The sequence below is a fragment of the Haliaeetus leucocephalus genome, unplaced genomic scaffold (genome assembly GCF_000737465.1).
Source record: "Haliaeetus leucocephalus isolate CR32 unplaced genomic scaffold, Haliaeetus_leucocephalus-4.0 Scaffold101, whole genome shotgun sequence".
Lineage (NCBI taxonomy): Eukaryota > Metazoa > Chordata > Aves > Accipitriformes > Accipitridae > Haliaeetus > Haliaeetus leucocephalus.
In genome coordinates, this window is record NW_010972537.1 from 3,286,414 (window position 1) to 3,308,760 (window position 22,347).

Consider the following 22,347-nt stretch of genomic DNA (forward strand, 5'->3'; position numbering starts at 1 on the left):
CTGGATTTCTTGGCTGTGGAAGATCAGAAGGTGAGCCAACAACCACGTACTTCGATCTGCAAACAGACTGGTGTTTGAGTTCAAACAACTTTGTGTCATTGCTTCTGATTTCAGGACCAGGTATGAGAGTAGCAATTACCAAGTCTGGTGCTATGCATGGGGACTGAAACTTAGGTAAAGAACGAGGAATGAGCCGCTCTGGAAAAAAAGAGAGAACTTGGCTGAGGAGTCTGAAAAGGCTGACAGTATTTTATTGAAGTTCAGCATACAAAAAGGTCAGATTGTCTCCCACCCCCTCAGTATCCTTTCCATCCAGCATATCGTAATGAAGTATCAGTATTCACAGTGACAGCTCCAGCCAAACCACAAGACCGTTAGTCCCAGTCATAGCCTCCAGCACCCCATGGATGAACCCATCTAAAAGCTGTGTGTATTTCTGGTATCTCAGCTTGGGAGGTCCAGTTTGCCTCTTCCTGGACAAGAGGCCAGATATTAGAGAACATGCTGACCTGAAGGTCTCTGAAGAATGCTCCAGACTGTGGCTGTTGCACGGTTAAGCTGAATCCTAAGAGAACACTTCCAAACCAGTGATTCCCAAGCTGTGGGATGGGTGTCACTACCAGCACACTGTGTCATTTAGGTGTGGTACACAGGTGGGAACTCAGATTGCTATTGGACATGTTCTTGTCACCTTGCTGCTATTCACACCCTACCTACAAAATTTATGGAAACCTGCTCCAAAACAAAGCTATCTACAGTTTCATTACTAACCACAGTGGGGCAGAAGCAAAAGATTAGCAAAGGCAATTCCCTGCATCCTTCATAGCTGCATCACTTCGGGCTCCCAGCAGAGGTCATAACTCATTCTTTGCACTGCACTTAAGGTCCTGGAGCAGCACCTCTCCATGACAAGCAAGAAACACAGTATGGGTGAGCTCTGGGTTTGGTGCTGCTGAGGCAGCTGTAAATCCACCTCCAGCCCAGCTCAATAATACAGCTGAATACACAACACCTCCTGCTGCAACTGGACCTCTTGCCTGAGACTGCCACTAGTAGGAAACACAAAAGTCAGTTATGGTGGTTTGGTTTTTTGTTGTTTTGTTTGTTTGTTTGTTTGTTTTCCAAGATGTAAATGTCTGCCTAAAACTGTGCTAGCATTAAGTCACCCCCCCAAAAACGTTAATCTTGCATCAGGGCAGCCCTGACCTGCTAGCTGTCTACCTGGGTATTTTTTTGCAAGTGTTTCACTGTAGTATTTAAGCACTAACTTGCAGCAGTGATTTAAAAACCAGGGCCAGTGAAAGCTGTTAGTCTAATGATTAAAAGCTTTGTATCCCATTTGTAACCAGTCCGATTCTCTGCCCTCTGACCACAGGCTCTGGGGAAGGTTAGGATTAAGCCTCGGTGCATGTTTCTCAAGACCATATGTTTGCTCAGCTGCTAGCATGCAGAATTAAGTGTGTGTTCTTTTCACAGCACAAAGCCTTCTGTTGTCTGAGGCATGTACTTTCTCCCCCGTGCAACTGAGTACTGCGGTGGTGGCAAAAGGTGCCTGTTCCAAGCATTTCTGTGATGTTGGCCAGCTGCTGAGTGCAATAGTCAGGGCTAGTGACTGCACATGGCATCAGCCACCACCTACATTGAGCTGAAGTGCTTAGGAGAAGGCAAAATATCTCTGGAAGGGTATCCTATTAAGCGCCAGCCCATCTGATAAAAAGAAGAGCAGGTCTGTTTTTCCAAAAGTCTCAGCTGCAGCACTCTGTTGTCTCTGTTGTCCAAAGCCCGCTGTCTCCCCATAAGGCAGCTGTGGCAGCACCAACAGGAACAGTCTGGGCACCACAGGAGAGTGGATCTGGCAGGAACAGCTGCTGGCAGCAATGTTCATTCAGCGATCTGGGAAGCAAGCTTCAGCTTCCTCTTCTTCTCTCTATGGCTTCTCCTGCTGCATCAGGAAGATGATTTGGAAGCCCATTACCTCTTCTCCATCTTCTGCATCTGCAGGCTGAGTGATGTGAAGCTGGCCAGGAGGTCTGTGACCTCGTCCACCTGCCAGAAGAACACAGCTGGCTGTTAGGCAGGGGAATGCAGTTGTGCAGTCTCCCACCACCACAGAAGAAACCCCCATGCAGCAGGGACCACCCTTGCACCAGGACTGCCAGTAAAGCCCACGCTGAGCTTATACTAGGTCAGGATCCCTTTGATCCCACAGTTGTGTAGAAGGGCTCCTGTCCTCCTGATCAAACAAGTCCTAACCCAAGGCAATGGGAGCTTCTCCCCATTCCTCAGGAGGTCAATGCTTGACCTCCACCTTGCATGATTTAGCTAGTACTTAAAATAGAAGCATGTTGCTGCATTACCCAGAACTCAACAACGGTATCAGGGCTGTTTCCTCTAAGTCTGTTTCTAAGGGCCAATCTTTTGTAAAAAAAAAAACAAACCAAAAACCAACAAAAAACTACCAGGCCCTGCAACCCTCTGTGGTTGTGCTGATCCTGGCCTTAAAATGCTTGTGCCCTCAGCCCATCTGATCTTCAGCTTCTCTGGAGAGCTGCTAGGCTTTTTGCATTTTGAATTCCAACCTAAAGGAGTACCATGAGTCATCACATAACCTGCCCACTTTACTCAATGTGAGCAAGAACACTTCCATAACCATGTCTTCAATGTCACCTTGCTGATGCAGTTGCGTTCTCCTAAACACAGAAGTCACAATGCAAGTAGGTGAGTCACAGCAGCTCAACACTTCCTACCTGCTCCTTTGTGCTAGTCATCTGTAACCTGGAGCAGAGGTCATCCAGCTGTTCCTTTTGCTCATGCCTCCCCAGACGCTCCAGGTATTCCCGCAACATCTGTATAATCTGAAACCAACAGGCGTAAGAGGCAAACATCAGACAGCTGCACCAGGCTGGGATGTTTTTACAGGAAAAATTAAATTGCAGTTAAGTTGCCAAGCACAGCCTTGATGCTGCGGTATGTGGCAGAATATGACCCATAGAGAAGAACACATGCAAAGCAACTGGAGAGCACTAATGGCAGCATCAGAGCCCAGTGAGTCACCAGAGGCGTTCATCAGCCACAGATGGACTAGTCGTGACCCCTGTGCCTGGTTTAAGAACAGGGAACAGAGACAGGTCCAGCTGAAGCATAAGGTCTAGCCCTGAAAGCACCAAGCTCTTCTTTATGTCTAACTAGCTTCCCTCACTGTGAGGAGCAGGGACATCCCGCTCCAGCAGGATCCGCTTGTGCGCCGAGGATAAAAATCCTTGTGGCTCCTATGTGGCTCCTGAAGCAAGGCCCTCACCTTGTGCATTTGTGGCTTAGCCCTGTGACTGCTTTCCTATTCCATGCCTCCACATACTAGAGCAGGGCAGAATGTGCTAGGAATGCAGAGTCCCTGCACGTGTATGCCATAGCTATAGCCCCATGCTGTGGTCCCTCTCCTGCCACAAGGCACCTGTCTTACACAGTGGTTGAAGAAAAGAGAGTGCTCCATACAGCCTGAGAATTAAGACATTCAATGCATCCTTGGCCTACCAGAGCCAAAAGAGGTCCTGCAAAAATTCAGAGTAGTGGTTGGGAAAAAGGAAGGTCTCTGAAAACAGAAGGAAGAAGTCAAACTCTCCCCAGAGCAGCTAAGAGCCTACAGACAGGTATTTAAAACAGCCGCTAAATGATATTTGACCCTTAAAGGGTGCAGGAGACTGCCAGGGGCTGCACCACCTTACCATAACATGGAACTGTTTCTTTTACCTGTTTCACTTCAAGGCGTACAGCCTCCAGGCTGTGGGAGAGTCCTTCCTGCAGGATGTTTAGCTTTGATTTAGCGAGGTGCAGCGGGGTTCTGCCAGCTCGATCCAAGGCATCGACTCTAGCCCCTGCAAGATGCATGAGCAAGGACAGAAAGTGAGGTCTGTCTTCAAGACTTAGTGTCCCTGGGGAGTATCAACCGAGGCAGGGCAGGAAAAGGACAGGCTGTAATTGTTACAGAGGAAATGTTACCTCCGCGCAGCAGCGTGGTGATGACAGGAACGTGGTTCGTGCAGGCAGCTGGGGAGGGAAAACACAGGACACACAACTCAGAGGTACTAGCAAACAACAAAGGAGTTTCTGCTCAAGTGTGGAGCTTGCTGCTTCCCAAAGGGCTCTTTGCCATTGGAAAGAGGAACAGCCCAACTGCTAAGGGTAACCTCATACTCAGGCCTGAGTACTCTCTCTGGAACAGATCTCACATTCCTTGGGGCTGGCAGAGGGAGGGAAATTGATATTCTCAAACTCTGACCCTTAAACCTTTGTGAGGAGTGAAGCTAGCAAAAGAGTCCCTCCTAGGTCCTTAAAGCTGGGGATGCACACTGTGATGCACAAGAAAGAGGAAGGTGGAGAGGAAAGAAACAGCAAGGCAGTGTTCACCTCGCCTGTCTGCATGCAAAGCTCATCTGTGTGGCACTTACCCAAATGTAAGGGGGTGTTTCCCAGCCCATCTCTCTGGTTTGGGTCAGCCCCATGGTCCAGAAGCAGTTGCACTGGAAACAAGGAAACAGAGCCACATCAGTCCCTTCCCTTTTCCCCACGGGTCAGGCCCACATGGGTCGCAAGTCCACGTGGCAGCCACCATGCTGCCTTACGGGTGCTTCTGTTCAGCTCATCAGCTTCCTGCCAGAGACAGGGGACGGAGGTTTGCACAGCAATGCAGAAGGACCCAGCACAAAGCCAGGCAGTGCCGCTGCCCCTGGGCTCCCTGAGGGGAAGAACTGGGACTAAGGACATCCTTCCTTCTGCACCAGTACAGCCCTAGAGCTGGGGGCTCCTGCTCCCCCTTCAGCAGGGGGACATGGCAAGCCCTGGAGCCACAGTTCAATTGGCAACCCTGCCACCAAACACATGGAAAACAGCAATCTCCGTCACGTGCTGAATCAAAATAAAGAGCATCCTTCGAAATCTCTGCCACAGAGAGGCTGGAAGCCAGAACTCCCCCTCCCCACTCACCAATGTGATCGTTGCCATTGCAGGATGCAAAGTGCAGGGCTGTCCGGCCTTTGTCGTCGGCAGCACAGGGGTCAGTTCCATCCTCCAAGAGTTGCTGCACTGACAGTGTCAAGGAGAAGAAGATAAGCGGGTAAGCTGAAGGGGCACCTGATCAGAAAGAGGTAATGCTATCTGCTCTTCTGCAGGTAGGTGCACACTCTGCCAGCTGCCAAGTCAACTGGACGTGAACCAGCTCCAGCCAGCCTCCCGGCTCAGCAGAACCAGCCTAGGCAGTGTACCCTCCACTCTCTGTTACAGCCTTCACCATCTTTGCCATAAAAGATAAGCCAACAGCTGTAGTGGCTAAGGCTAAGGATCCATCTAGCCAAATTTTCATGCTCCAAGGACAATCAGCAGCAAATGCCTACAGAAGAGTGTAAAAAAATAGCAAGAATGTAGGGCTAACTCTCACAGCCTTTAGTCAGCTGCATCTCAGGCACTCCCCAAGTTAGAATTAGCATCCTGTGCTTACTATCCCTCCATGGGCTTTCTCCGTAGATTTGCATGGTCATTTTCTGCATCTGTGTAAACTTTTCACAGCAACATGGACCCGTGGCAAGAAGTTTGACAGTGTAACCACATGCAGCGAGAAAAGCCACCTCTTCACAACATATTTTGAATATGTCCCTTCCTAGATTCAGCTGAAACTCCCAGTTTTTGCCATACTAATGGCGGCTACTGTTTGGGAAGCTGGTAGGTGAGTGCACCAACCAGCCAATAGCAGTGCAAATATACCTTTAGGAGACGATGTATTGAAGTGAGCTAGTGAACAGCCCAAGTAGCCATACCATCATCTACTCACACTTGTGCCCCCTTCTTTTCCCCCCAGCTACTTCTTCCATGTCACCATTGGCACTTCTGGTAACCTGAACTACCTCCTTTTCTCAGATAAGGAAAAACCTGCTCACACAGAAAGATAAACTAGTGTGACTCTCCAGTATTGGGTATAACAAAGGCAACGAGACCAGTCAAGGCTGAAAAGATTAGGGACATAAAAGTAGCATCTACAGCAACATGTGTAAGGGCAACTGTAAGGGCTATTACTCCTGCTGTTTTGAGATTATCCCGATATAGTAATCAGTGTGCAAAATAAAGGTCATTCCATAGCTGTTAAAAATACAGACAGATTCACTGTATTTTGAGATCTTTAATAGCATATCCTGCAACAGTCAAGACTGACCAGTATTGGAGACAAGAAGCTAGATAGATCAGACCACTGAAAGTCACCATTTGTCTCAGCTTCCAGAGATTGAATTATAGTCACATTTTAATTTCTTCCTGTACACCTACTGCTTTAAGTGTTGTACAGAAGTGAAAGGAACACCTGACAAGATGGAAGTGGCATTAACAGGGGATGTTTGATACTCCAGAAGAAAGGTGGGGAGACTGACAGTGCCACCAGTGAGAACCATTAATGGGGAACGATTTACCTAGTTCTTCCCTGAAGCCAGTAGGAAATGATATAACCTCTCCCACCCAGTGCTGCCACAGGAAACAGCAAAGATTTTTACATGTTGATGAAGAATAAATTCATCATCAGACACTTCCTCATGTTGCAGAGTACACAAAACACAGCAGGATTGTGAACAGGGGAACCTGCATATCAAATACAGGTGTAAAACTCTAAGATGGATTGAAACCAAGACTTTCATAAAGCCCGATTCTTTCATTCTTCCTCTTGACATGGTGACTGAAGCCAACCCTTTCTGTACTGACAGAGCTCACGGATGAGCTTTATCCATCAGTTCATGAAAAAAAGGTTTATCGTGGAGCCGAGGGGTGAAGCATACCAGACAAACCCCCGTTCTGATATACTAGGAGTTTCTACCAGTCAAACCAGTTTCCAATTCTAATCTACAGTACAGAGAGGTAAAGGGAGTCACAGATAGGCCACGAGCCTCCTCTGAAGTCACAGCGAGAAGCAGAGTCCAGCACTAGTCCTGGTTCTGATCTACTGGGTCACACTGTCTCATCATACAGGCTATGGCTTAGATAATCATAACTTTTCCACCTTACCAAAACACTACTCTCTTATTGCTTACGAATGGGCAGAAGTTACATACCAAAAAAGCTGAAACAGCACAGTGCTGATTTAGCTTGAGGCTGTTGGAAAACTAACACTATGAACCAGATGCAGTGAAAAAGTGAATACTATAACCAGGCTCACTCTGCTCAGAGAACAAAACAAGGCTCCAGAAAAGCAGTTTCTAGATTTGCAGCAACTAAGGCACCATGTCCGCAAACTATCTGCACCCTCCTCCTCCTCTTCTAAAATAAAGGTCCCCGACAAAAATGCCCTTCCAGGAAGAGGTCCCAAGTAGGATTCGTAGAAGTCTTACCTGTGTCCAAGTCGTTGCTATTGGCAGCTTCACGCAGCCTTTTCAGAGCTACGGCGAAAAGAAAGCAATTACTGGAAAGCACGGAGGAAAAAGGAGCGCTTCCCTATCGAAACGTCCCATCCCGGCACTCAGGCCCAGGTGCAGGGCTGGTGCTGGCTCAGCCCAGAGAAGGGGAAGCAGGAGATCAACATGCCAGGTAAGAAGCGCTCTCCTTTCCTCCTCCTGAGGCCGGCCACGGGCCCTCCCCCTCCTGACGGCCACCCTCCCCTGACAGGAGCAAGGGTGCCTCTCCCAAGCCGCCCACCGAGCAGATCCGACCTCTTTCCACAGGCCCCACACACGGGAAAGCCGGAGCTTTACCGGGTTCCCCACACCGGAGGCTCTTCACCCCGCCGAGGCCTGGGCAGGACCGCTCCCGGAGCCCGGAGCGGAGCCGGCCGAAAGAAGGGCCCTTCCAAGGGAGAAGCGCTCACCGTGGCTCTCCTTGCCCGTAGGCCCCAGCCTACGGTGGAGGCGGGCGGCCCTACGCAAGCGGCGGGCCGGGATCTTGCCCGCGGGCTCCTCCCGCTGCCACAGGACGTGCAGGTAGCCGAGGGGGGCACCCGTCACCGCCCCCAGGGCTAGCCCGGTCCCAGGCTCCGGCTCCGGGCCCGGTCCGGGGCCCGGTCCCGCATCGGGCGCTGCTGCGGCCCCGCCGCCGCCCTCCATCCCCTCACGGGCCGGGGCGGGCCGGGCCGCCGCGCGGGGTGCCGGGGGAGAGGGGAGGGCCGTCGCTATAGCAACGGGGCGGGCTCTGTCCGCTCGACCAATCGAAGGCGCCGCACCCCGTGTGCGCGCAGCCAATGGGAAGGCAGAGGGAGGGGGTAGAAGGAAGGCGAGGAGAGAGGCGAAGAGGGAGGTGGAGGCGGTGCCCAGGGAGGTCTGACGGGCAGGCACGCTTTCCAATCAGAACGAGGAGCGGGGCCATAGGTCGCCCCAGGCCTATGGCAGCTCAGCAGCCGAAAGACAGGCAGTTGTTTTAACCAGCGGAAGGGCGCAGCTCCGCTTCACCGCCTCAAGCCCTTCCGCTGGACCGGTCGGAGCCCCGCCCCTGGTCCCACCCCCTTTCCTTGCCGCGCCGCCGCCGCCGCCATGGCCTACCCGGGGGAGGACTACGATAACGAGGTGCGGGGCCGGGGTCCCGGGGCGGCGGGAGAGGAGGGCCGGGGACCCGGGGGGGGTCGTGTCCGTGCTGACTCGCTGCCGCCTTTTCTCCACAGGCCGCCTATGACCCGTACGCCTACTCCAACGACTATGATATGCACACGGGTGAGTGCGGGCTTCGGCCGGGTCTGTAGGCCCGGGCTGGGCCGGGCGGTAACCGCCTTACTGCTCCTCTTTCCCCTCAGGAGACCCGAAGCAAGACCTGGCCTACGAGCGCCAGTACGAGCAGCAGACCTACCAGGTGATCCCCGAAGTGATCAAAAACTTCATCCAGTATTTTCACAAGACGGTGTCGGATCTCATCGACCAGAAGGTGTACGAGCTCCAGGCCAGCCGTGTTTCCAGTGATGTTATTGACCAGAAGGTGTACGAGATCCAGGACATCTATGAAAACAGGTACAAAGCCGTCCTCCCTGCAAGGGGGAATCGCTGTTTAAACTGTGACAAAAGTGCACCCTTGCTCTTAAAAGGAAAGGCCAACTATTACCTGTCTTGTTCCAGGCTTGGGCTTTCTCTAAAATACAGCATGAGGTTTGATTTGATTACTGGGGAAAAAACCAGGTATTTCCAGACCATTAGGCTCACATAAATATAGGTGAGTTGTGACCTATCTGAAGGAAAATACCAGTGCTGTGCCCAACAGATGTGGATGCAGCAAAAAGTGACCTCAGTAGTGCTAGTTAGGCAGTTTGCAGAAAGCTGTGAGGTGTAATTGGTGCATATAGCTGTGTTACCTTACCGTAAAGGGGATGTGAAAGTAACATACTCAACTGTTCCATACTTAAGGGATAAATCAAAGACTTTAATTGTTTAGTTTGCAATTCTCATTCTTTGCTTCAACACTGGACTTACTAAAAGGGGATGGTGGTGGCGGTGGTCTACTTTCATCAAGTCCAAGGCCTCTGTATTGTGATCTCTAACTCTAGCATTGTCATACGGAGATATAGTTTCTAATACCACACGTGTGTCTATCTTTCAGCTGGACAAAGCTGACAGAAAGATTTTTTAAGAATACCCCATGGCCAGAGGCTGAGGCCATTGCCTCTCAGGTTGGAAATGGTAAGTCTTTTACTTTCTTTTTGCTTGTCAGAGAGAGAAGGAGATAAATCACTTTTGATACATGAGTGAGCAGGTGCACAGTGTTGCTGCTGCCTGAGTCAGTCGTCTTCATTTGCTCTGGCAACTCCTTCAGCAGATGCCTGGCAAGAAGTCAAACTTGAATGAAGTATCCTTTTGTGCCTCCCTTTATTACTGTGGCAGGAGGAGCATTGCTGGCGTACCTGAGAGATCCAGTTGCCTAGGCCTTGTGGCTTGCTAATGTCGAGTTCTGTCATCTTTTCCAGATGCTGTTTTCCTCATCCTATACAAGGAGCTGTATTATAGGCACATCTACGCCAAAGTCAGCGTGAGTGTTTGTCCTGTGTCTTCCTGTTGGTTGCATGCTGGCTTCTCCGTGCAATAAAACTTGCCAAATCTTGCTGTCACCACGGTATCAGTGGCTCCATAATTTTTGCAAGACAGGATTGGATGAGCTATAAGTCAAGGTGCTTTTAGGGAAGTTAAAATTCTTGCCGTTTGTTATTTTAGTAAGGATTCACTGATTGCTGAAAAGCAGGAAAGATTTGAATATTTTTCTGAGGCTTGTTAGCTGTCTCCTCAAGCTTGATTGTAATGAGTGTGCAGGTGTCCCTGGCACCTTATATGAATCAGAAGACCTGGTCTGAGTTTTCAGGAGGCTATTATGTAAACATTTGTTACTGACATCAAATGTAGTGGTTAGTGAGTTAAGGAAGAAGGAAGTGTTGGGAGGTAACTGAATTTTCTTTTTGATAGAGCTGTAATTGTAAGACCTATAGATCAGTTGGTTTTGTGTGTTTCTTGTGGCTCTTTGTTCTTCAGATTAGCAGGTGGGTGAGAGGGGGTGTCACAAGAAGAGGGTGCAATATTCATGATTAAAAAAACAAGTGGGGTGAGAGTGCCTTGTGGAGAGGGAAGCATGGGCACCATAAAGGATACAGGAGAAGGAAACAGAAGGAATAATGCTCTATAAAACAAAACTCACTTTTTTTTCTTACGCTAATTTGAAGTCAGTGAGAAAATCTTTAAGGACAGAAGCTGAACAGAAGCATGGCTTACAGAGTAAATAAGTAATAACTGCAGTTTTGATGTGGACCAGAGGGTGGAGAAATGGGCACTTTAAAAAGGCTGCTGTATTAACCTGAGTCAGGCTTTAACAGGAGAGACTGGTTTCTCAAGCTGTGCTATTAGTGGTTCTCAGACTGCCCTTGAGTGTCTCCAGGTGAAACAAGGAAGATGATTCTAGGATGAGTGATTCCCTACTGTGTTTACTGGTCTTTCAAAGCATTTAGAAATACTGTCCAGATGCAGAATTTTTGATTTATTAAGGCCTTTCATGAGGGGAGAAGGAAGGAAAGCTGTTGAAGGTAATAGGAAGCTCTTAAATCTGGACAGTAGAGGGGAGGACAAGGAAGGTTAATGCATCCTATTCACAGAAGGTTTGAATGCTCGGTCGTCGTGGGAGAAGCTACCTGTACATGAAAAGTCAGTCCTATTCTATGGGACAGTAGTGATACAATTTCAAGTTTTCTGGGTGGTGCTGGTGGGTGTCTTGGTTGAATATTGGCTCTAACATTTCTGAAATAGACCCTCTACTGCTGTGGCTATTGACTGTCCTTCATATGCTGTTGCCTGTTAACTCACTCCTGCTGTGCTTGAAACTAAGCAGACTGTGCTGATTTCTCATTGCAGGGGGGGCCCACGCTGGAGCAGAGATTTGAATCCTATTACAACTACTGCAATCTCTTCAACTACATCCTCAGTGAGTTGCTGCAATTCATTTCTGGTTTGTGAATTTTGGAGAGGGAGAGTGGATGGAGAGGGCAGAGCTGGAGAAAGGGTCAAAAGAACTAGAACGTGTTTGTTTATAGATCATATAGGGAGAAGTAGTCTACGAGCTTTCCACACATTTTGAGTTTGTTGAATAAATAGCACTTTACATCCATGCATTTAAAACCACAAAAAGCACAAATAGTTTCCAGTGCTTTCTGAAATACTGTAAAGAATAAAAGTTATTTAGCTTTCTGTCTTGCTGAGAACCTCTTCACCTATCTTTATTAAAAAGCAAAATGAAGCTGTAAGCTAGAAAAAATTTGCAGTGTTTCACAACTGCTTACTGTTGCTGACTCCCCTTGGAACAAGTTTTAGTGTTTGTGACTCTCTGCTAGGCAACTTGGAGAGAATAGATCAATTAGGATAAACCCCTACAGTCTGTGCACAGCTTCTGAGCAGTTGCACTCTAGAGATTAACGCCATACATGCTCGTATTCTTTAGAAATGAAGGCAGTTGAGGTAGCTGAAGCTACGTATCACCGCCCTACTGGAAGCTTCATTCTCCTGCTGCTGCATTTCCCATTTCAGGGAAATTCTTGTGTTCTTTAATTTGTCTATTCCTCCAGTTCTGCCACTGTTCTTGCTGAAGGTATTAAGCCTCTCATCTATTACTTGGGTTCTTCTGCAGATGCTGATGGCCCTGCTCCTCTGGAACTGCCCAACCAATGGCTCTGGGATATCATTGATGAATTCATATACCAGGTATATGACTATGAGACTGGGCCATTTTGCCTCTGCTAGCACTATAAATTTTCCATCTCCTCCCTCCCTGTGATTTTCATAGTTAGGATACCATTGCAGGTCAAAAAACTTTGGTGAGCACTGTTATTCCTGGGTCACCAGGTAGATGAAGTAGTTGTAAATGTACAGATCTTTAAGTTACCCGGAGCTCTTTGGGGAGTCCTGGCTTTCTGTTGATATTTCTGTTTCAGTTGCTGCTTCGGGGTTTTTTTTAACTCGCCTTCATTTCTGCCTGATTTGTTGAAAGCAGCCTGAATGAAGTCTGCTATAATCACAAAGACCTTGTGAAGATACTTGTTCAAACTAGTTTTATTGTGTTTATGGTTTTACTTTAGTTTTGTACTTCTTAGTCAGTAGGGCCTTTATGCTTGCACTGAGAGATTGCTGACCTGATTTGAAATAATCTATGGTCTAAGGTCTTGACGTTAGGAAATATTTTTCCACTTATTGTTCTGAGTGCAGCAATACAGATCTCAAATACTGTTGTTTTTTCTCTATAGGTTCCTTTGTCTGTAACTTTTTATTATAGAGCTGCCTGGAATTCCTCAAGTACAGTCTTGTCAAGCTTTAGGATGAAAAAGGACATGTGCATATGTAGAAAAAGATGTGTGTATATGCAGACACATCTTATGACTTGGTCATTCTCTTTGCTACCTGTTCAGATGGCAAATTTGTGTTTAGTTGCCTGTCCTAATTGTCTAAGAGATCCTTCTCTGTTTTGTTTTGTTCTGTCTTCTAGCCTTTTCCCCTGCACTGTATCATTTTTTTCCTAGGTGCTTTAAAGTTGGTGTAATTTACCATTTTGATTGCCAGGTGATCTCAGATAAAACTGTTTTTCATGTGACTTGTAGCTTATTCTAATGTATTTGTGTGATCAACTTGTAAGCTTAGTGCACTTAGCTGAACATCTCCAAACTAGCCTCTCATCATTGAATCTCTGCTTTTTCCTGTAGTTCCAGTCTTTCAGCCAGTACCGCTGCAAGACAGCCAAGAAGTCTGAAGAGGAAATTGATTTCCTTCGTTCCAACCCCAAGATCTGGAACGTCCACAGTGTCCTTAATGTGCTGCACTCTCTGGTGGATAAATCCAACATTAACCGACAGCTGGAGGTTTATACAAGTGGAGGTGAGCTAGCTGGGTGATGCCAAGCAAGACTGGTGTCTCTGCTGCCTTGCTTTGATTTGACCAAGCTCTGTTAGCTTTGTTTGGGAGCTGGATTAAACCCTTAATCGGTGGATGGATTGACTGGGCACAAGTTCTGTTGGCCTTATGTGAGAAGTGCCGGTGATTACACTTGAGGTCTTGCTCCCTTTGCTTGTTGAGGTGTTGAAAGGGGAGCTTGCTTCCTTGGAGGAAAGCATCATTGTTCCTTTTTTTCCTAGGTGACCCTGAAAGCGTGGCTGGTGAATATGGTCGTCACTCCCTCTACAAGATGCTGGGCTATTTCAGCCTGGTTGGGCTACTGCGTCTGCACTCTCTGCTGGGTGATTACTACCAAGCAATCAAGGTTCTGGAGAACATTGAGCTCAACAAGAAGGTAATACAATGTGTTTTAAACCTTCCATGGCGGTTTTCCAAATGCCTCTGTTCAAACATGCTGGTGAAAGATTGCCATAATGAATCTTGCAGCTGAGGAGCTGTTTGTAGCTGTTGTAGTTGTCAGGAGTTTGTAGTTGAACACAGCTGGAGCTTTGGCATTAAATCAAGCCATATGATAATGCCTGATGCTGTTGCAGCACAAATGCCTATTTTCTTAGGAGGTTTGCTGTGTTGTGCAAGGCAGTGTTGTTATAGAGAATATTAGTTGAATTGTTAAGTGGGAGCGCAGTGGTAGCTAGCTAACACGTTGTTCCCACCTTGGTCAATGGCTCGTTCTTTTATTTTTGACTCTCATTCTCACTGTGCCCACACCGACCTTGGATGTTTTTGCCCTAGAATTGAGTGCTACCTGTGGTAAGAGTGGGTAACAAAAGTCCAGCTGCAACATAGGCTTGGCCCAAGGCTTGGCACAGGTCTATGTATGTGCTGTCTGGCACAGGATGTGCAGTGAAATAGGGGGAAAGGGAACTGAGCAAGGCAATATTGCACACAGTGCAAAAGTCATCTGCTTGCAGGAAGCTGAAACTGGGAAATATAGGAAATGGGATGATCTAATAAACCCTGAGGAAGCTGCTGCAGGGATTGGTGGGAGGTGAGGTATCCTGAATTAACCCTCTCCTTTCTATATTTGGGTTGGGAATGAAAGCAGAGGTGGCTGGATTCTGGGTAATGAGCTGTTTGGATCAAAGGTGGTTGTCTCCCCTCTAACGCAGTGTGTTGATCCTTCATTCTCAGAGCATGTACTCCCGGGTGCCTGAGTGCCAGGTGACCACCTATTACTATGTGGGCTTCGCATACCTTATGATGCGGCGTTACCAGGATGCCATCCGTGTCTTTGCCAACATCCTCCTCTACATCCAGAGGACCAAGAGCATGTTTCAGAGGACGACGTACAAGTATGAGATGGTAAGAGATAGCACAGGTCTAGACTTCCCAAAAGAAAAAGCTGCTGTCTTCTTCCCTGCCTGTCCTCTGTTACCTGATAACTACATCTAATAGTCCAGCCTTATTTTCCTGGACTATACTTATGGTGACTGGGGATCCTTTGAACTCCTTTGCGGCAATATTTTCTCTTAGCTGTGTTACTAGTTCCTTTGGTTGTTCACCATGCAGTTTTCTGGGCTCCATCTGCACTCTCCCTCTAGGCAGTGTTGTTAATCACAGAACCATAGAATCACTTAGGTTGGAAAAGACCTTCAAGATCATCGAGTCCAACCATCAACCATGCCCACTAAACCATGTCCTGAAGTACCTTGTCTACTCGCTTTTTGAATACCTCCAGGGATGGTGACTCAACCACTTCCCTGGGCAGCCTATTCCAATGTCTGACAACCCTCTCAGTAAAAAATTTTTTCCTAATATCTAACCTAAATCTCCCTTGCCTCAACTTGAGGCCATTTCCTCTTGTCCTATCTCCAGCCACCTGACAGAAGAGACCAGCACCCACAATGAATATCACCCATAATGAATGTCAGCTGCTAATGATATGCTTGTCAAAGCTTCCTCAGACTCAGTCCTGTTCCTAGTCCATTCCTGCATTTCAGGTTACTGCCATTGTCGGATATATTTCCATTATCAGATAATCATTCACGGACTATTTTAATTCAGCATGGCTGAAACAAAGCTTTCTTTCCACCTAAGCTGTCTCTGGTGCCTGTTTTACCCCCTGCTGCTGCTGTCTCCTTTTCATCCTTATGATTCATTTCTCATTCTTTGTGTAGCCAAATCCTGCTGTTCTTAATTTCATGACACTTCCAAAATTTGGTATGTCTGTTTCAGCCACACAGCTGTCTGTTTCATCTCACACTCAGATAAATCTTCCTTCTCAGTCTTTTCTTCACTGGCCTCCCTGATAACTGTCCCTTGCCAGGAGATCATTGTTAAACTATCTGCCTTCCCTTCTCCTCTACACTTTTTTGCACCAAAGCAGTCAAATCTGCTTCTGGCTGTCCAGGTTCTCTATGGATCTGGATACATTCACTCTGTATTTTCCTGTTGTCCAGCCCACTTTTTCATTGATGAGAGCCTCGATACAGCATTAATCTATCTGCTTTGCCCAGAGGCACTGCTTCTTTGTGCTGTCTCCCTTGAGCATTAGGACCATCAGTGCACTGGGTAAAGGGTCTGTCTCAAAAATGCAGCTCCCAGCTTCCTCCAGCACCATAAAGCCTGAGCCATTGACGAGCTAACAAGTTCTCCTCTCTCTCTCAGATTAACAAGCAGAATGAGCAGATGCATGCACTCCTGGCCATCGCCCTCACCATGTACCCCATGCGCATAGATGAGAGCATCCACCTGCAGCTGCGAGAGAAATATGGGGATAAGATGCTGCGCATGCAGAAGGGTGATGCACAAGTCTATGAGGAACTCTTCAGTTATGCTTGCCCCAAGTTCCTTTCCCCCGTGGTGCCCAATTACGACAACGTGCACCCCAACTACCACAAAGAGCCCTTCCTGCAGCAGCTCAAGGTCTTTGCTGATGAGGTTCAGCAGCAGGCCCAGCTCTCCACCATCCGTAGCTTCCTCAAACTCTACACCACCATGCCTGTGGCAAAGTTGGCTGGCTTCTTAGACCTCACGGAGCAGGAGTTTCGTATCCAGCTGCTTGTCTTCAAGCACAAGATGAAGAACCTGGTATGGACCAGTGGCATATCTGCCCTGGACGGGGAGTTCCAGTCCGCCTCTGAGGTCGACTTCTATATTGACAAGGTTGGTATCTGCCCCTTGCTGGCTAGGAAATTCCTTCACCCAGGAAATTCTGGAAGTGGCAGCACCTAGTTTTGCTGTAGTCTGTGGGAAACATCCCTTCCTTCTTTGCCATGTGAAGGGCTTGGCTGCCCACAGTGAAGTTGTAGCCCTGCTTAATAGGCGTGTCAGTGGATGAACAGTGATGGGATGTCACAGGCAGCTTTGGCAGTCATTGTACCCAGAAAGCAAAGGTCCTAAATGTCTTCCTCTGGACAGAGGGAACTGTTTGTCTGTCAGTATTCTCAGGAGGTGACAGCTGGATAACTACATCTGTGACAGTGCTGTCAGTCTGTCAGGTGGCATTGTCAGCTTTGTAGGTCTCGCCCACATCTCTGGTTTGCTTGACAAAGCAGGGGTCTTGCTTGGTGGTGTTACAGGTCCATTTTTCACCAGAGCAGCATTTAGCTCTGTCTGCTCTAGGAGGAATCTAAACACAAGGTATGATCCTGTCACCAATCTGCCCTTGGAGCTCCAGGCAGCAGGAAACATAGCAAAGAGTCTTTTAGGACTTCATTTTCAAAGAAGATAGCAGTAACAATTAGGTTTCTTGCTGCAAAGGAGAACAGGTTGCCCCTTGTTCTTGGTCTGTAGAGCAGACCTCTTGCTGCAAGGTCTCATGCTATGTCTCGACCTAGCTCTCCTGGTAGATAACATGATTCTTAGCTGCTGGTAGAGGGAAGTAGAGCATGAATCGGGGTTGGGACTGTCAAACTGCTGCAAAGAGAGACAAAAATAGGCAGAGTGTGCAAGAATGTGAAAAGTGAATACCATGTGAATTTGGGACCCATCCCAGGCAAAGGTATAGCCCACAGAGAACTGAATGTTTGCTCTGGGACCAACACAGGTCAGATATGTGTGATGCTGAACCAGGGCTGGAGTGAAGCCCCTCTGGTTGCTCCTCACATTTGGCAGTGCTTGCTGTCTTCCTGCTAGCGCAGTCCTTTTCCTGACTTCATGCTCTTCCCTCCCCAGGACATGATCCATATCGCAGACACAAAGGTTGCTCGACGCTATGGGGACTTCTTCATCCGCCAGATCCACAAGTTTGAGGAGGTGAGGCCTGGGCAGGAGGGCTGTGTAGCTCTTTAGGAAAAGTGGGGCAAGCAGTGGGCTGTGCAGGCCCTGGCGGAGCCACACTTGTGTGAGACAGCTGTGCGGTGCCTTGCTGGGGCAAGCTCTGGCTCTGCAAGGCACTGGGCAAAAGCAGGTGGTTTAAGCAGCAGCTGCTGCCCTTTGAAGAATGGTATGGTTTTGTGTGAGAAGTGCTCATCTGAGCCACAGTGGAAAAGGAGGAGGATTTTACTGTCCAAAGGGACTGACTCCATTGTCCCTAGACAATTGTGGTGTTCCTGTCAGTAACACAACCAAAATCATATCTCTACCCTCATAACTACGGCTCTAAAAAGTGGCCTCGAACATTTCTGGAGCACAGGTGAGTTCAGTGTTGTGCTCAGCCAGGAGGTGACATTCTGTCAGTGCTCTACTCTCCTGACAGAGGCTGCTGCACACTGGAAACTTAGGCAGCAAAATCCTGAGATGTGGGGATTTGAGCAATACAGGGTTGTGATACCACTGCTAGAAGTTTGCACCTTCTCTTCTCCCCACATCTTTCTCTGCTGTCTTGGAGAGGAGGAGGGAGTTTTACTAGTTCCCCTTCTACTTCACACACTGCCTGCACTTGCGCGAGAGCTCTTTTTGTCAGTGAGTTGGAGAGGAAGGAGTAGAGGCATTGGATAAAGGCTGCTGAGGGGAACAGTAGTGTATGTCAATCACTACATATTTTTCTGACCTTTGCTTTCTCTAATTCCAGCTGAATCGAACCCTGAAGAAGATGGGCCAGAGACCCTAAAACTTCTGTGGATGCTGTGATCGGCCTGAGCAGAGAAGTGGGTGGGAGAGATTATTCTCTTTGTGGTGAGGGAGGGGAGCTCAGGGTTCTGGCATTTCTGGAATCTCCTGTGACTCTGAGAGTTTTTGTACTTAAATGAGCAGACTCGTTTGGCTCAAACTATCCTACAAAGGACATGACATCTAATAAATTAGTAGAATTTTCCTGGTGAACATTCAGTATCTGATGTACTCATTTATTTTTCCTCTGTGGAAGAATATAATTGCATCTGGAGACATGGGCAGCTGCTGCTGGTTTGTGCTCTCTTTAGTCCATGCTGTTGCAGGTAACAGTGGGGAGCAGATCCCTTTCTGTAAAGGCACTGCGCACAGTGAACAGGGAAGGCTGCAGAACTGATGAGCAGGGAGAAAATTAGCTGTTCAACAGTGTTTCCACAGGATATGGAAAAGAGGTACAAGGTAATATTACTCCTTCTAGATCTTGCTCTACACATTGAATATACCTGAGTTGTAGTTGCTTTCCTAGAAGGTTGCATTTTGCCTTCCCACCCCTCTTTTATTTTTTTAGCTACTATGAAGTAGGAATGCTCCCAAGTGGATTGACATGTTTTTAAAGGAAGGGGGAGGATTTTTGTAAACGTTCAACCAATATTAACTTTGGTCATCTGATCAGATGTCCTTGCTGGAGGTTGTGTTTTATTTCAGCACAAGTGATGCCCGAGTCCTGGCCCTTAATTTAATGGAGTTCAGTTTCTCCAGAAAACTCCCTGAGGGTGTTTAATTTATTAAAACCCTTTAAATGCTAATTTTCCCAGCTCTCAGCCACTTTGGATTCTTCAAGGCAAACTTGCAGTGCCTTAGAAAAGGCAGTTGAATACTAGCCCTATAAAGGGGAATCGAGGACCTGTGAATACTGGGGAAGAGAATGCAAAGAATGAATCGCATCTCATCTGCCCTCCACACCCTCTCTCCCTTCATGTTTTGCTGTCTTTAAATAGTTTGGTGTTTGAGTGGTAGAAGCAGGTGCAAGAGGAAAAACCTGCATGTGTCATAGGAAAGCTAGACAAAGCGTGGTTCATATATACCATCTGCCTCTTTGTACCTCTCCCTCTCGTTCCTTTCCACTGAGAGAGGGGTCCTGGCAGTCCAGCTTGGCTTCGTACACAATTCTGTTTAGAAGTCAGGAATAATTAGCCTTTGTTGAGTTGTGTTTGAATGAGGGTCAAGTTTCTAGTGTCCTAGATACTGCTCAAAAGTGCGTTTCCCATCCCAAACTCCTGTAACTCAGGCAGGCAAGGTACAGGCAGCGCAGAGTCAGATTAAATGGGCAACTTCTGTTGGCCTTCTAGCTGCTGCTGTTACTATTGTGCATGCCAAGGACTTGCCTCCAGTTCTGAAGGATTTGAGGCAGCCATATGATTAAAGAAATTACAGGACTGAGATACTGCTGCATTGCAGCAGCCCAAGGGAGCTGGGTATCATACAAAGGACCCTCTGGTCCTTCTTATATTTAGGGCTGCCACTTCTGTCTGGGTGTATTTACCAACAGCAGCACACCGAGGATACTGTCAACAGCAACTTCTCTCCTGCTTTCTTATTATCCAAAGCCTAAATCTTGCCCAGAACATGTGGTAAGATAGATGTGATACACAACAGGAGAACCTCTGGCAGGGCAGTATCTCCTTGATCAGTTCTGGTTCATAGCATAGCAAAGGAATCCAATGTGTTACTGGGATTTGGTCCGTTTTTAATCTGTGATTGGCATGTTTGGAGTTACAGACTTTTAATGCATATATGGATCATCTTAAACACTCTAGTGGTTACAGGCTGTTCTCAGGTATGTGAATATGCTGCTGCTTGTGTTTGTGTCTGCCAGAGTGGCTTCCAGAGGATGCACAGAGACCATCCGCTGGTCTGCCTGGCTCCACGCCTTGTCTGAGGGACTGCTGAAGGTTAACTGAGCAGGACTGGCACTTGGTGGAACGAAGCCAGGAAGAGCTTGCAGCTCTCTCACAGGGCGGAAAGATGGGCTCAGCGAGCTGCGGTGCCTGGCACTGCTTGAAGCTAGAGGAATGCAGGGCGTTCAGCAGCATCGACAGAGCCTGGCTGCTGCTGGAAAGGCACTCTGCAGGGAGGAGGGGTGGGTTTGTCACAGCTTGAGCCTTGCCTGCTGCAGCAGCGTTAGGTTGGTGGAAATGTTCTCCGGCAGTTCTGGTCAAAACGGTTTTATCAGAGGGAACCACAGCACAGGGTTATCTACTCTGTGTCTTTGACCTGTGGTCGTGAACGGAGTCAGTGTGATTATGGACCCTGGAAAAGACACTTGAGAAAACATTCCTGATCCTGCTTTCCCTTAGGAGACATCAGGAAGATGCTGTCAGGCAGGTCTGGGGGATCCTGAGCAGCCAGCTCGGTCGTTGCAAAACCAAGACAATACTTCATTTCCTTTTTCTCTACATAGTAGCTTTTCCAGTGATTTATACCACAGCTTATCCCGGGCACTGACAGGGGAGGCTGCATAAGCCATTTGGAGAATTTATTTTTCACTTGTTACAGCTGTGGGGCTGTGGAGTGATAGAATGAAACAGTGGAATAGAAGAAGGAGGGTGCTAAGCATGAGAGCTGACTGGAGAAAGGGATATAGAGCCCATTAACAGAGAAAAAAAAGTGGAGAGAGGGACTGCCAACAATAAGCTCAACATCTGGGTGATGGATCAGTCGTCCACAGAGGTAGCTATTACCCCCCACCTTGCCTAATTGGAAATGAAAAAAATGTTTAGCAAAATAACATTTAACAGTGTGCTTTCTCCCCACCCCTTGTCAGACCATCACACTAAGCATGCAAGCCAGCTCTCGTGACAATCCATCTCCTCAATGTCGTGGGTTCCTGAGATTGTATCGCACCCTTCCTCCACTTCTTCCACAGCTTCCTGAGAAGTGCTGCCTGCAATTCCAAATGTCCTTATCTTCAAAGCCCGCCCTGGCCCTGTGCCTACACCGGGAGCCACCTACATCCCACGCATACTCCGCTGTCTGATGTTTCCATGTCCCCCACTGCCGCAGCTTATGCCCCTAGGACTGCCGAGAACTGCTTCTGCCTACAGCAGCCTACGTCTAAGCCTGAACAAGATCAAGAAATGAGGTTGCCTGGTGTTTTGTTTTTTTTTTCTTTTCGGATCCAGAAATGATGTTGCCTGGTGTTTTTTTTTTTCCTTTAGGATCCAAAAATGAGGTTGCCTGGTGTTTTTTTCTTTTTGATCCAGAAATGAAGTTGCCTGGTGTTTTTTTCTTTTTGATCCAGAAATGAAGTTGCCTGGTGGTTTTTTTTTTTCTTTAGGATCCAGAAATGAGGTTGCCTGGTGTTATTTTTCTTTTAGCTGAAGTTACACTTGAGTTCAGTCCCACCTGTTTTCAGTTCCTGCTTGCAGTCCTCTCCCATCCTTCAGGGACTGAGCAGAAAAAAAACCCCACCCAGAACAGACTCCAACTTTCATTCAGGGCTTTTCTCTGAGAATTCCACCTGCCCTGAGCTGGTGAGAACCACGGGGCGGGTATGTCTCCCCACCCTGCTGCCCTACACCCCTGCAAGCAGAAAGCCCTGGGCCCCCTCTTTCTAGCCTACCGCTCTGCCCCCTTTTTCTCCCATCTCTCCTACCTTCCCCGCCGCTTCTTCGGGGTCTGACTTTACCACCCGTTTCCCAGCCCTTCCCCTCCTCTCCGGGGAGAGTCTACGGTGCTCTTTCCTTCCGAGAAGAGCGGGCAAGCACCGGGCAACCGGGCAGCCCCGGGGGAGAAGAAGGAGAGACCTCGGCGTGGCCCGGGACCCGCGGGCTCCGCCCACCGCACATGCTCCGCCCACACCACACGCCCCGCCCACCATATGCCCCGCCCACCGCACGCCCCGCCCCTGGGCTCGCGGCGGCGGCGGGCGGGCGGCGGC

General features: G+C 48.2%; 2 protein-coding genes across 2 annotated transcripts; one reads left to right on the forward strand and one right to left on the reverse strand.

Annotated features, from left to right (window-relative positions):
* Nucleotides 1-299: 299 nt before the first annotated feature.
* Nucleotides 300-8,076, reverse strand: ANKRD54 (ankyrin repeat domain 54). The gene is made up of 8 exons (XM_010585448.1): nt 7,832-8,076; nt 7,359-7,406; nt 4,981-5,079; nt 4,446-4,517; nt 3,997-4,044; nt 3,748-3,872; nt 2,748-2,855; nt 300-2,046 (listed from the first exon to the last, which is right to left on the reverse strand). Exons 1-8 carry the CDS (start codon nt 8,064-8,066, stop codon nt 1,972-1,974), a joined length of 810 nt encoding a protein of 269 aa, XP_010583750.1. The 5' UTR covers nt 8,067-8,076; the 3' UTR covers nt 300-1,971.
* A 378-nt stretch (nt 8,077-8,454) lies between these two features.
* On the forward strand, nt 8,455-18,626 carry EIF3L (eukaryotic translation initiation factor 3, subunit L). Its single transcript, XM_010585449.1, has 13 exons — nt 8,455-8,522; nt 8,618-8,666; nt 8,747-8,957; nt 9,541-9,620; nt 9,905-9,966; nt 11,331-11,400; nt 12,100-12,173; nt 13,166-13,337; nt 13,595-13,749; nt 14,547-14,717; nt 16,023-16,520; nt 17,532-17,612; nt 18,370-18,626. The coding sequence occupies exons 1-13, from the start codon at nt 8,490-8,492 to the stop codon at nt 18,406-18,408; spliced, it is 1,695 nt and encodes a 564-aa protein (XP_010583751.1). The 5' UTR covers nt 8,455-8,489; the 3' UTR covers nt 18,409-18,626.
* The last annotated feature ends 3,721 nt before the right edge of the window (nt 18,627-22,347 follow it).

Excerpts from the sequence above, each read along its gene's own strand:
- ANKRD54 (XM_010585448.1), bottom strand. The coding sequence starts at position 8,066 with ATGGAGGGCGGCGGCGGGGCCGCAGCAGCGCCCGATGCGGGACCGGGC. Across the intron at positions 5,080-7,358 it reads TAGCAACGACTTGGACACAG|TGCAGCAACTCTTGGAGGAT; the intron begins GTAAGACTTCTA and ends TGACACTGTCAG. Across the intron at positions 2,047-2,747 it reads TGACTAGCACAAAGGAGCAG|GTGGACGAGGTCACAGACCT; the intron begins GTAGGAAGTGTT and ends TTCTTCTGGCAG.
- EIF3L (XM_010585449.1), top strand. The coding sequence starts at position 8,490 with ATGGCCTACCCGGGGGAGGACTACGATAACGAG. Across the intron at positions 8,667-8,746 it reads CGACTATGATATGCACACGG|GAGACCCGAAGCAAGACCTG; the intron begins GTGAGTGCGGGC and ends CTTTCCCCTCAG. Across the intron at positions 16,521-17,531 it reads TCGACTTCTATATTGACAAG|GACATGATCCATATCGCAGA; the intron begins GTTGGTATCTGC and ends TTCCCTCCCCAG.